This window comes from Cebus imitator, unplaced genomic scaffold, assembly GCF_001604975.1.
Source record: "Cebus imitator isolate Cc_AM_T3 unplaced genomic scaffold, Cebus_imitator-1.0 Scaffold161, whole genome shotgun sequence".
NCBI classification, from domain to species: Eukaryota; Metazoa; Chordata; class Mammalia; order Primates; family Cebidae; genus Cebus; species Cebus imitator.
In genome coordinates, this window is record NW_016107476.1 from 566640 (window position 1) to 578669 (window position 12030).

Genomic DNA, 12030 nt, shown 5'->3' on the forward strand with positions numbered 1-12030 from the left:
TTCCGGGGGCTACATCAGGCCTGGGCCACTCTATAAATGCTGCTCATAGTCCCTTCCTCCCAGGGAAAAAGACATTTATGCTGGGGTAGCCTCTGAAGTTCTCTGCGACACTGTGTGTGAATTTGTAAGTTTCTGGGTTAGGCATCGATAGATTTCATCAGATACTCAGGCGTTTATGATCCTAAGAGCTAAGCTTTGGAGATTCTATGCCTTGAAATTTCTGGAAAATTCCAAGGCAATGACTTATGCCCTGGGTAGCCATGCAAAGACTCCACTGTGGGGGCCCAAATATATACCCACTATGCAGTGCTTACATGCCCCATCTTACTTGGAAATTGTCTGGATTTTCATTGGTGTACAGAAGAAAGCGTGTGTCAATGTCCTTGGGGGACCAGGGAAATAACTTTATAGGCCGCTGAAAAATTCCCGCCCATGGTTTTTCATCAGAAAAGCAGCCGAGTTGTCCATAGCAGATCTCTTTTCCTAGGGCGAGTCACAAACAGGGCACACGTGAACTTCTGGAAAGGAGCAATGCCATATCCATACAGGAAAACTCCGCAGGACAGAGCCCAGGTTTGGCTAAGGCCAGTGCTGGTCTTTATCTTTGCCATCAACATTTCCTAGACTTCTGGGATGATAAGAATCACCTGGGGGCTGCGCATGAGGGGATGGGGGTGGGAGGGCAGGGGGCGGTGGGGGGAATAGGTGAATTGCATATACACATTCATAGGCGCCGCCCTCAGAAATTCTGATTCAGAGGGTCTGGAGTGGGGCCCTGGAAACAGACTCAGTAAGTGACCCTTATCATTAGGCAAATTGGGGAATTGCTGAGGTATAGGTTGGTGCAAAAGTAATTGCGGTTTTTGCCAGTACTTTCAACCTCAAAAACCGCAAGTACTTTTGCACCAACCTAATACAACCTGCTGCCTTAAAACCACCTCATTCAGGAAACTTGCAGCTGGCCCTTTACATACACTCATCAAATAGTAAGTATTTATTAAGTGCCTACAAACTGTAGCACAGAGCTGCTACTTTGTCTTGACATCTCTGTTACATACAGCATAGGTCGTGCACACAGTAAGCCTTTGCTGGTGTGTTTCCAGTTCCCATGTCTTCATGTCATTCTTTTATGCACATTCTTTCAAATGATTCTCTGCCATTTCATATTTTCCCTGTTCTTTGAAAAGGTAAGTTTCTTAAAAACAGCAGTGATTTTCATATCACACTATGTGTAGTGGAGACTCCATGATCCAAATAACCACATCTAAATCTGAGGGTGCTTTCTTTGTCCATGACATAAATGTTATTATAGGATATGGTCACTACAGGTGACATAATTCCAACCCAATGGATTATAATGGGTCCTTTCTCTCAGGCTTCCTCAACTCCTGTACTGGTGATGCCAAATATTGGCGAATCATTAAAAAACTTGTAATAGTTAATATTTGTTTACTATGTGCCAGATACCAAGCTAGTGCTTTACTGATATAATATCATTTAAGTCTCAAAACACAAATATGGAATTAGTATTTCTCCATTTTACCACTGAGGAAACCAAGGCACAGAGAGACAAGGTAAGCTACCGGAGGTCACAGCCAGTGGTGGAGGCAGGATTTGAACGCAAGACTCAAAGACAAATGAGATATGAACCCTGTCCTGAAAGAGAGGAGCTCTAATCAGGAAGCAATTCTGATAGTGGTGAATTCATTCCGGGAAGAGGGTGTACCCTTGGAGGTGGGCTATAGGAGGCTCAAGCAATGTTTGCCCCAGGGGAAAGGTAGCTGGTTAAATGAAGGTGCTCGAGTACAAGACATTTGGGCTCTCTTAGGTGGAGAGAAGGAAGGCGTTGGAAGGTATGAGTTGGTGAAGGTGAGGGGAGGTGGTGGTGGCAGTGGTGCTGTGATTCCTGAAGGTGTTTTGGGGGCTTGAGTACAAGGGGCTGAGAAGCAGGAGAGCCTGAGGAGGCTAGGGGCAGGGTAGAGGTGGGGAGGGGCAGTTGTAGGGGTGGGCCTGGAGAGGGGAGGGCCCACTCTGGGCATGGGCATTCTAACCTAGGTGATGAGGATGATGGTGGACACTCAGTAGAGCTGGGGGCTTGGGGGAACAGGCTGGTGTCCATATCCTGGTTTGGGACAATGAGTTTGAGGCTTGGCCCTGATGGGGCTTCTTGCAACTTGGGAGGACCAGAAGCTGGGCAAGAGGGAAGGCCCTAGGAGGAGAGAGATGAGGAGAGAGCCTGGTGCGAGCCTTGGAGAATGTCCACATTTGGGGCAGGAGGAGGCTGCGGGTCAGCAAAGGAGATGAAGAGGGGTTGTAAGGCCTGAGGAACAGTCGAACCCACCCTGGGCTCTGCCATCAGGAGCCAGGTCATAAATCATGGCCATGATGGAAGGAGAGGCCAAGAGTGGGCTGGAGGGGTTGAAAAGATAAGGGGAAAGAGTCACAAGGCAGAAGAAAGCCCCCACAGGAACCCAAGGAGACCATGTCTGCTACAGCAGGGCTTGGGGGGCCAAGCTGGGCAGTGAGGAGTTCTGGCAGGAGAGGGGGTGAGGCAGCCCCCGCAGGGAGGGAAAGGCTCCTGGAAGGAGCGCACCTGTGAAGGCATAGGCAGATGGGACGCAAGCAGGCTGGGATCTGGGGGGCTCCAAAAGAAAGGGAGGTGATTTGTGTTTTAGGGTAGGTAGAACTTGAATATCTGTATCTCCTCTGGACAGAGCCAGGTCGGGGGAACAAATTGGAGAGACAGAAGAGGACACATGGACACGATGGCAGGATGGGCAGGCTGGCCAGGCTTTCTTGGTAGGGGTCACATCCACATGGCTTTGGTCTGCAGGCAGGAACAAAGGCATTGGGACCCAGTGGGAACATCCACCCTCCACTTGTCTCCCAGCTGCAAGAGCCTTTGCAGGAAGAAGGGGGCCGGGCAGGAGGGTTGCCAGAGATACTCCGTGTCCAACACATTGACTTGTATCTGCCTGAGAGTCAACACTTTCTGAGTAGCACTGTTTTCTCAAAGTAACAATAATGCTCTTCATAATCATGATAATAATTATTAATATACCTCTAGCTGCCTCACCAAAGGCCAGCCCAGGCATGTCACTTTCTTCCCAAAGGAACTGTGATAGCATCCTCACCTCTGACTGTGGCCAGCAGGAGAAGGCCAAGGATCCAAAGGGGCAGCATCTACATGGATGGAAACACAGATACACATAGACCTCCGTGCACAGTGAAGCTGGCAGGGGCAGGACCCAGCCAAGGCAGGAGCCTGGGTCACACAGACAGTAAGTGGAACAGATGCCCAGCAACCCACGCCCCACAGGGCTCTCCCTTAAGGCAGGGACCTGAGGCTGAGTCCTCCCAGTGAAGTTGGACAGCAGCACGCTAGGACCCCAGACTCAGGGGCTCCACTGTAGCGGTTTCCCCACCTCTGGGCCACGTCCCTCTTGTAGCCCCGGCTGCCTCAGCCCTGGCAAGTCCCCTGCCCATGCAGGGCCCTGACTTACCATGCTGCACCAGAGCTTCCACTCACAGCCCAGCAGGTTGGCTGTGGCCTTTTATAACCAGGATTTATCCTTTGGACTCTCTAGAGGAAAGGGCAGGGCAGGATAGATAGGGCACTGCATGTGGGCGCTTTGAACCTAAGTTATCATAAACACATAAAACCAGCTTAACCCCAGGAGGAGCAATGTTTATAAAGTGAGATTCAAGGAAAGGAAAACCGACTATGGGGAAGGAAAAGAGCTCTGTTAACCTGAGTTTACAGGTTTAGCTGCCAAGAGATTGTGTTCCCAAAGTGGTAACAGTGAAACACCACGTCATGCATCACACCTTGGAACAAAATCCCTTTGGACACATGCACCTCCAAACTCATCGGGTCGTCTCGTTGCTCTTGACAGACTGCAGGGTTGGGAAGTCGGGAGACTCACTGCTCAGTGGAACTGACTGTTTTCGAAGACACACACGTCGCTTACTTTGGGGGTGGGTTAGGTGGAGAGCTGCCTTCCCTATTAGTGAATCAAGACAGAGGATAAAAATGAAGGCAACCTCACAGACGAAGCAACAAAAAATAAAATGAACAGTGTTCAAATACAACTTTGTTTAGAAATAACATAGTTTATTTTAAAAGTATTTCTGAGCCGCACAGACTGTACCTCGACCTGCAGATAAGAAGCGGAGGGATCTTCTTTGCTTCACTGCTACAGAAGAACGTGAGCGAATAACCAGGTGCCACCCTGCCATGTTTTAAATGGGTGTGTAATTTAGATACACATCCATTTAAAGTGCTTACATATTAAGTTTAAAGTGTAAGTACAGTTTAGTGAATTTTGTCAAATATATACTCCCATGTATATGTCCCAGATCGAGATATAAAACGTTTCCAGCAGCCAGATCTTTCTACTACCATCACGACTCTTATAACAATACTCTGATTTCTATCATCACAGGTTCATTTTGTCTGCTCTAGAATGTAATTTAAATGGAATGATACAGTAGGTACTCTTTAGCATCTTGCTTTTCTCCCCACCACAAGACATTTTTGAGATTCATTCATGTTGTTACATGTATCAATAGTTATTTTTTGTTGCTAGGTAGTATTGATATATTTCTGTAAGAATATAGCACAATTTGTTTATCCATTCTGCTGTTGATGGACAACTGAATTTTCCAATTTGGGGCTATTCTGAACACTACTGCTAAGGACATTCTAGTCTAGTGCAGGTCTTTTGGTGGACGTATGCACTCATTTCCCTCAGGTTTATGCCCAGGAGTATTGTGAGGGTCCTGGAGTGTGTTCAGCTTCAGGAGATGCTGCCAAGCAGTTTCCCAAACTGGTCAAATCAGCATGATTCCCACCAGCAGCTGGATGGGAGCTCTAGCTACTACCTATTCCACACCTGCCTTTTGATCAACCCCAGCAGCACAAGGTTGACAGCAATTTCCTGAGGGTTTCAAGTGTAGAAAAATCGCTTTTTTTTTTTGAAACTCCCTTCTGAGAATTCTGAGGCTGGAGCAGTGTGGAGCTGAGGGAAGCCAGGAAATGAACTTTCTTATCTCAAATGAGTTTAAGAAAAGTCAAGGTTGCTGGCTGGGTGTGGTGGCTCACGCCTGTAATCCCAGCAAGGCAGGCAGATCGCATGAGGCCAAGAGTTCGAGACCAGCCTGGCCAACATGGTGAAACCCCATCTCTACTAAAAATACAAAAATTAGCTGGGCATGGTGGCACATGGCTGTAGAACCAGCTACTAGGGAGGCTGAAGCATAAGAGTTGGTTGAACCCAGGAGGCGGAGGTTGCAAGAAGCTGCGATCTTGCTACTGCCCTCCAGCCTGGGCAATGGAGTGACTCTGTCCCCAATAAAATAAATAAAATAAAATAAAAATAAAGTAAATATAAAAAGAAGAAAAGAAAAGTCAGGGTTTCCGGAATCTGTAGTGATGATGAAGCCTGAATGGGCTCACCTATGCCTCAGTGAATCCAAAGCCTGTTGTCACCTCTCACTGCCCCTGGAGGTGTTCAGCAGCTGAGAGAGGAGGTCAGGTCTACGGCCAGACACTGATGTGCATAAGTGACCCCACTGAGGAGCCTGGATTGACAACATCAGGCTGAATGAGGCCCTAGGCCCATGGCATGGGACCAGTGGCTGCCAGTAGCTTTTGGGAAAACATCTAAACTCCTTACCGTGGCCTTCCTTCCTGACCTTACCTGTGTGTCTTTCTTGCTCACTGAACTCCAACTGTTCTCTTGAAAGTGCCCATCTCAGGGTCTTAACACATTCTATTTCCTCTTCCTGACACTATCCCCTTTCCCTGCCTGAATCAAAGTCATCCCTCAGGGTTCAGCTTACAAAGAAGCCTTTTTCAAACCTCACGTGGAAACCCAAACTTCCTTAACATCTCTTGTCATGTTCCTTATCTTTGCTTTCATAGAGAGTATGTCAATTGATAATGACATTTCCATAATTTGTTTAAGCCTTGTCTTGACAAAAGGGTCAAGGTCTGTGTAGTCATTACTGTGTTGTAAAAGCCTAGCACATCATCTGCCACGTAGCAGGTAATCAAAAAATACTTGCCAGATGTGAACATGGGGAATTAACAGTTAATGGCTTATTTTAGCCAGATGTGGTGGTGTGTGCCTGTAGTCCCAGCTACTCAGGAGGCTAAGGAGGCAGGAGGATCACTTGAACCCAAGAGTTAAGTCCAGCCTGGGCAACGGAGACCCTGTCTCAAAAGTTAATGATTCATTAGTTCATTAGGTTGGTGATGAGCTGATCCTATTTGTATCCCCAGATGTAGTCTCCCTTCTTCTTCCTCTCTGCTCTGTGCCCTGAGGCTGCCTCTATGGGCCATCTCCCTGGGCTACTTGGCTCTTGGCCTTCTGATTGGGTTCAGCCAATGGTAGATATCAGCAGATGGGATGGCGGGAGGAGGAAGAGGTTGGAGTATTTATTCCCTGGGCTCTGAGAGGTGCAGTTGGGCACTGGACTCCCCCTGAGAGAGAATGATTACAGTTGTTCAGAGGCCTGTGGTCCATTTTAGAGGATTAGCTAGGCACCTTCCTTTTCTGACTTTATATTCCTAACAAGGATTTCTGTCTTTCTTAGGAGAGGGTTTTGGATTGTGTAGTTCTTTGATTTTGGTTTTGCCACCCATGCAGTAGCCAACCCATTCTGTGGCTTGCTCTTAGCCTTTGGTGAGGTTTAGCTAAGGCACTTTCAGATAACCTGTGGGTCCCATCATCATCCTCACCTGGCTCCAGACACAAATAGTCAAAGAAAAGTCACTGTGGCCAGTGGCATATCATCTGGTCAACATCCACCCCAGAGAGCAGAGCTAGGAAAAAAGAGGAGGTTACAGTTCCTTTAGGCAAGAAGCAATTATTGTTATTTCCCGGTCTGTTTAGTCAGACTCTGTTCTGAGTGCCAAGTCAGATCACAGCCACCCCTGCCCTGGAAGGACTCGCTGAGGCAGATTTGCTCAGCGTAAGGAAAAACTTTCCAGAACTTAGACTCGTTGGAAAATAGAATGGAGTTTTGTTGGTGGGGAATGAGCTCTCTGCCCCACTTAAATGACAGTACAACCTGAGTAGAGGTCAGGAGAAGTCAAGCAGCAGGTAAGGGTGTATGTAGGTGATCTTCTTCCGAGGTTGTTTTCAAATCTGGGACCCCACAAGAAATTTTGGAAACTGTAACCTAGAGAAAGGATGTTGCCTTTCTATTCAAGCAACAGTCACCCTGAAGGAGCACCTCATTTAAACCCCCTTTCTAAAGGGGATAAGAAATCACACAGGACATAATGATGTCCAAGGTAATGAGGAATAAACGGAACAAACACATCTGGGGGATATAGTCCCAAGGGCAGGTGATAAGGGCCACAGGAGAGCTGAGAATGGGAAAGGAGTCAGGTGGTGGTGGTTTAGAAGCTGTCCTCAAATAAATGGCAGTGATGAAATCCAACTCCTTAGAACTGTAAAACATTAAAAAAAAAAAAAAAATAGAGAGTCTTATTTAATTCCCATTTTACAGCTGAGACAACAGAGGCCCAGAAAGGTTAAAGGGCTTAGAGTGAGGGTGAATGGAAGAGTAGTGACTTGACCTCTGGGCTTCCCCTCCTACTGCGGTGCTATTGTCTCCCTCCTGCAGGTCAGTTTGTGGGTCTGTGAAATAGATAAAATCTAAGCTCATCAAGGAACATTGTCCTTGCACCAAGCTGCTCTCCAGAGGGGGCTGGGTACCCCTGCCGCAGTCACCAGTAGTTGAGGAGAGACACACTGATTGCTCCTAAGCAGTCCCAAGCCTGCCTGGTCTCTTCCACAGGGTGGCTCAAGGCAGGGAGCTGGGCCCCCCAGGCCGCCACCAGCAGCACACACTCACTCCCACTTGCCTGCCCATGGCACCAAGAAGGCCCAAGCTGCCAGGTCTCTACTGTGGGAAGGAAGCCAAGGTCAGCACCTGTGGGAAGACTCATTTGCTGACCACATGTTTGGCAGGTGGGAGGTCAGGGTCTGAGTGAGCCCTGCCAGCCGGCACAGCAGCTGCCCAGGAAATGGGGGTGGTGTGGGTCCTCCTTTGGTTGTCCTTGAGGCCTATTGAAACCTATTAGTCCCTCCTCTTAACACTTTCTGTTTTTTTGAGACAGGCTCTCACCCCAATACCCAGGCTGGAATGCAGTGGTGCAATCTTGGCTTTCTGCAACCTCCACCTCCCAGGATCAAGAGGTCCTCCCAGCTCAGCCTCTTGAGTAGCTGAGACTACAGGCATGTTCTACCACTCCCAGCTAATTTTTGTATTTTTTGTAGAGATGGAGTTTCACTATGTTGCCCAGGCTTGTCTTGAACTCCTGAGCTTAAGAGATCCTCCTGCCTCGGCCTCCTAAAGTGCTGGTGTCCGTAGGCATGAGCCATCATTCCCAGTCCTCCCCTTAACATGTTCTGTATCTGTCCCCTCCCTTCACTCCTCCTGCCCTTCTCCTCCTGGGGATAGCATCACCTCTCTCTGGGCCACTGCGTCTCCCTCCACATCAGTCTCCCCCATTTCCTAAAGTCCTTCTCAGATTTAATCCTGTGGGTGGTTCCTCACTGCCTTCAGGTGCATTATTCACATGTTTGTTTACTCTTCACATTCATTTTTACATTGCTACAATGTGCTAGAGCTCTTCCAGCCTTGAGGGTATAATAGTGAGCAAAATATCCTCCTTCCCTGCTTCATGGACTGATGATCCCATGGGGCACAGGCAAGGGTTACCTACGAATGCCTACATAATTACACATGATCAAAAGCACTAAGACAAAAAAGCAGGTGAGGAAGGCTATCATGTAATTTGGGCTGTATTTAAAGAGAATAACCCCGTGGAGAGGATTAAGAATTTAGGTGGAATCCAAGCACCAAAGCTGGATATGCAAGGGTGGTATTTTAGTCCATTTGTGCTGCTATAATATAATACCCGAGACTAGGCCATTTATAAAGAACAGAAATTTATTTCTCACAGTTCTAAAGGCTGGAAAGTCCAAGATCATGCACCAGCAGATTCAGTGTTGGAGCTGGGATGTTCTCAGCTTCCAAAATGGTACCTTCTTGCTGTGTTCTCATATGGCAAAAGGGGACAACAAAGGATGAATGCATAGCAGATGAGACAGGAGGGCCAGGCAGCTCTGTGGAGCCTCTTTTACAAGGACATTCACAAAGGTGGAGCCTTCATGATTTAATCATTTCCCGAAAGGCCCTACCTCTTAATACTACCACATTGGGGATTAAGTTTTGACATGACTTTTGGAGGGACACAAACATTTAAACTATAGCAGATGGACACTGATATGGGTTGAATATGGGCCTCACAAAAAGATATGTTAGAATCCTAACCCCTAGTCCTTCAGAACATGACCTTATTTGGAGATAGGGTGTTTACAGAGGTAATAAAGTTAAAATGGGGTCATTAGGGTAGGCCCTAGTTCAATATGATTAATATTCTTATATAAAGGGGAAATTTGAACACAGAGACTCACACAGAGAGACACACACATCCTGTGAACGTGAAGGCAGAGATTGCCAGTGAATGACAAGCAAGCCGTCAGAAGCTATGGGAGAGGCCTGGAACAGATTCCCTCCCTCATATAACTCAGAAGGAACGAACCTGCTGACACCTTCATCTTGAACTTTCAGCCTCCAGAACTGGGGGGCAACAATACATTTCTGTTATTCAAGCCCCTCAGCTTGTGGTTCTTTGTTATGGCAGCCCCAGCAAACTAACAGTTCCCATTTGAATTCTGCCCTACCTAATTTCTGCCAACACCCTTGATGCATTCCCAGCTGATACTTGCCTACATAGAAGGACACAACAGTCAACACTCACAGTTTTGGAAAGAACCTGCTTTCTTTTCTTCTGAGCTTTTGCACCTGGGGTTTCCCTTTCGAGGAATGTTGTTGCGACTCCTGGGTTTCCCATCTTAATTTCTCCTCCATTGCCTGGGGCTCCTTGTCAGCACGTTTCCTCCTTCATTTCAGGTACCAGATCAAACTCTCTCTGCTTGCAAAGCCTGTGACTTGGAGATTTCTTCCACAGTTTCAGTTCCAGATCATACTCTCCAAGATTTTTCAGATGGCAGTAAATATGTGAATTCTATTTTTTCTAAAAATCTCTCAGGGGCCCTGCTCAGTGGCTCATACCTGTAATCCTGGCACTTTGGGAGGCTGAGGTGCGTAGATCACCTGAGGTCAGGAGTTCATGACCAGCCTGATCAACATGGTAAAACTCCATCTCTATTAAAAATACAAAAATTGGGGCTGGGCACGGTGGCTCACGCCTGTAATCCCAGCACTTTGGGAGGCCGAGGCAGGTGGATCACGAGGTCAAGAGATTGAGACCATCCTGGTCAACATGGTGAAACCCCGTCTCTACTAAAACTACAAAAAATTAGCTGGGCATGGTGGCGCGTGCCTGTAATTCCAGCTACTCAGGGGGCTGAGGCAGGAGAATTGCCTGAACCCAGGAGGTGGAGGTTGTGGTGAGCCGAGATTGCGCCATTGCACTCCAGCCTGGGTAACAAGAGCGAAACTCTGTCTCAGAAAAAAAAAAAAAATACAAAAATTAGCCGGACACGGTGGTGTGTGTCTGTAATCCCAGCTATTCGGGGGGCTGAGGCATGACAATCGCTTGAACCCAGGAGGCGGAGGTTGCAGTGAGCTAAGATCATGCCACTGCACTCTGGCCTGGGCAACAAGAACAAAACTCCATCTCAAAAACAAACAAACAAAACAACAAACAGCAAAACTTTTATGACCCCCTGGAATATTCTTATTGACTTCATTCTATTAGGCATCAGCTCAGGAAACAAAAGTTCTATTGTGAATTATCCCAACAAAAAGATTTATTTCTAGAACTGATAAAAATATATCATCATCAAAATGGAAACACATGAGAACTTCTCAGAGACAGTCTGCCCAGGAGCCCTGGGAGTTAAATACTCCTGTATCAGGGCAGACTGTCACCTACCTGCACATGAGAATCACCTGTGGGCTTTTAAAAGAGGCCTGTGGCTTATGATTAGTCTTTAATTGGTTGAGGTGGAGCCTGGGATTTCTCTGTTTTTTTTCTTTTCTTTTTTTTAAAGTTCTCAGGTGATTCTGGTTTGCATCCAGGATGGAGAACACTTGGCATTTCTTGATAGTGTTTCGGCTTCGTGCAGCTTGGGGTTGTATGCAGGGCATGGATTGGGTGGCATAGAGCCAACCTTAACAAGCATTGCTACCTAGCAGGTCCAGGGACACCAAAGCTCTGCATGACTATAGCCTTCTGGTAACTTTGGGGTGTTTGGCCGGACTGTGACTATACTCCTTAGATAGCCTTGCTCACCTTATAGCATACTGACTTAAGGCTAGAGCCTTACATTCCCATGGTACTGCTAATTCTGTTAGAATCCAAGCTTGTACAGCAAACTTTCTTAAAACATTATGAGATTTTTTTTTTTTTGCAACTTTTTTTTAAGCTCATCTGCTCATCAGTGTTAGTGTATTTTATGTGTGGCCCAAGACAATCCTTTGTCTTCCAATGTGGGAAGCCAAATGATTGGACACCGGTGTATGTTAGACCCTTAAGGCAATATGAGAAGACAGCTGTGGTCCAGAGAGGGGGAAAGCCCTTGTCCAGGGTCACCTGGCTTGACTGGAATCCTGAGTGCTAGCTCAGTGCTTCCAACCAGACTGGATGTCCATCTGAGCTTTATGTTAATAAAGTCAATGTTAATATGGCATATTTCCATTGCCCCAAAGACAATATCCATATACATTCCAAACAATGCACCACTTTTGTTACTTAAAAAAAAAAAATCGAAAAGTCTAATCAAGCTGCCCTCATGCAGCCCCTTAAATCTAGAAACCTAATCAGATTTGGCCAGGGCCATAAAGACAGGGCAGGCCTACCCCAGAGAGCCCTGGACTCCACATCTCCCCAAGTCAGGGTGTTAGGGCTGTGGATCTGTGGGGCTGAGCCTGGACTCTTCAGCGGTGTCAGAAAGTGGATTGTAGACACCCACACTGATC

General features: G+C 47.1%; 1 protein-coding gene across 2 annotated transcripts in view; it reads right to left on the reverse strand.

Annotated features, from left to right (window-relative positions):
* LOC108314770 (pancreatic lipase-related protein 2) overlaps positions 1–3525 on the reverse strand; it is a 24834-nt gene extending 21309 nt beyond the window's left edge. The window contains exons 1-3 of one of the 2 annotated variants that reach the window (XM_017543797.2): positions 3504–3525; positions 3135–3183; positions 329–483 (exon numbers count right to left, since the gene is read on the reverse strand). In XM_017543797.2, coding sequence (XP_017399286.1) covers positions 329–483; positions 3135–3183; positions 3504–3506 — 207 coding nt within the window. In that variant the 5' untranslated portion in view covers positions 3507–3525. Of the gene's footprint in view, positions 1–328; positions 484–3061; positions 3184–3503 lie in introns of those variants that run through there. The other variant, XM_037743973.1, reaches the window with a different exon arrangement.
* Between the last annotated feature and the right edge of the window lie 8505 nt (positions 3526–12030).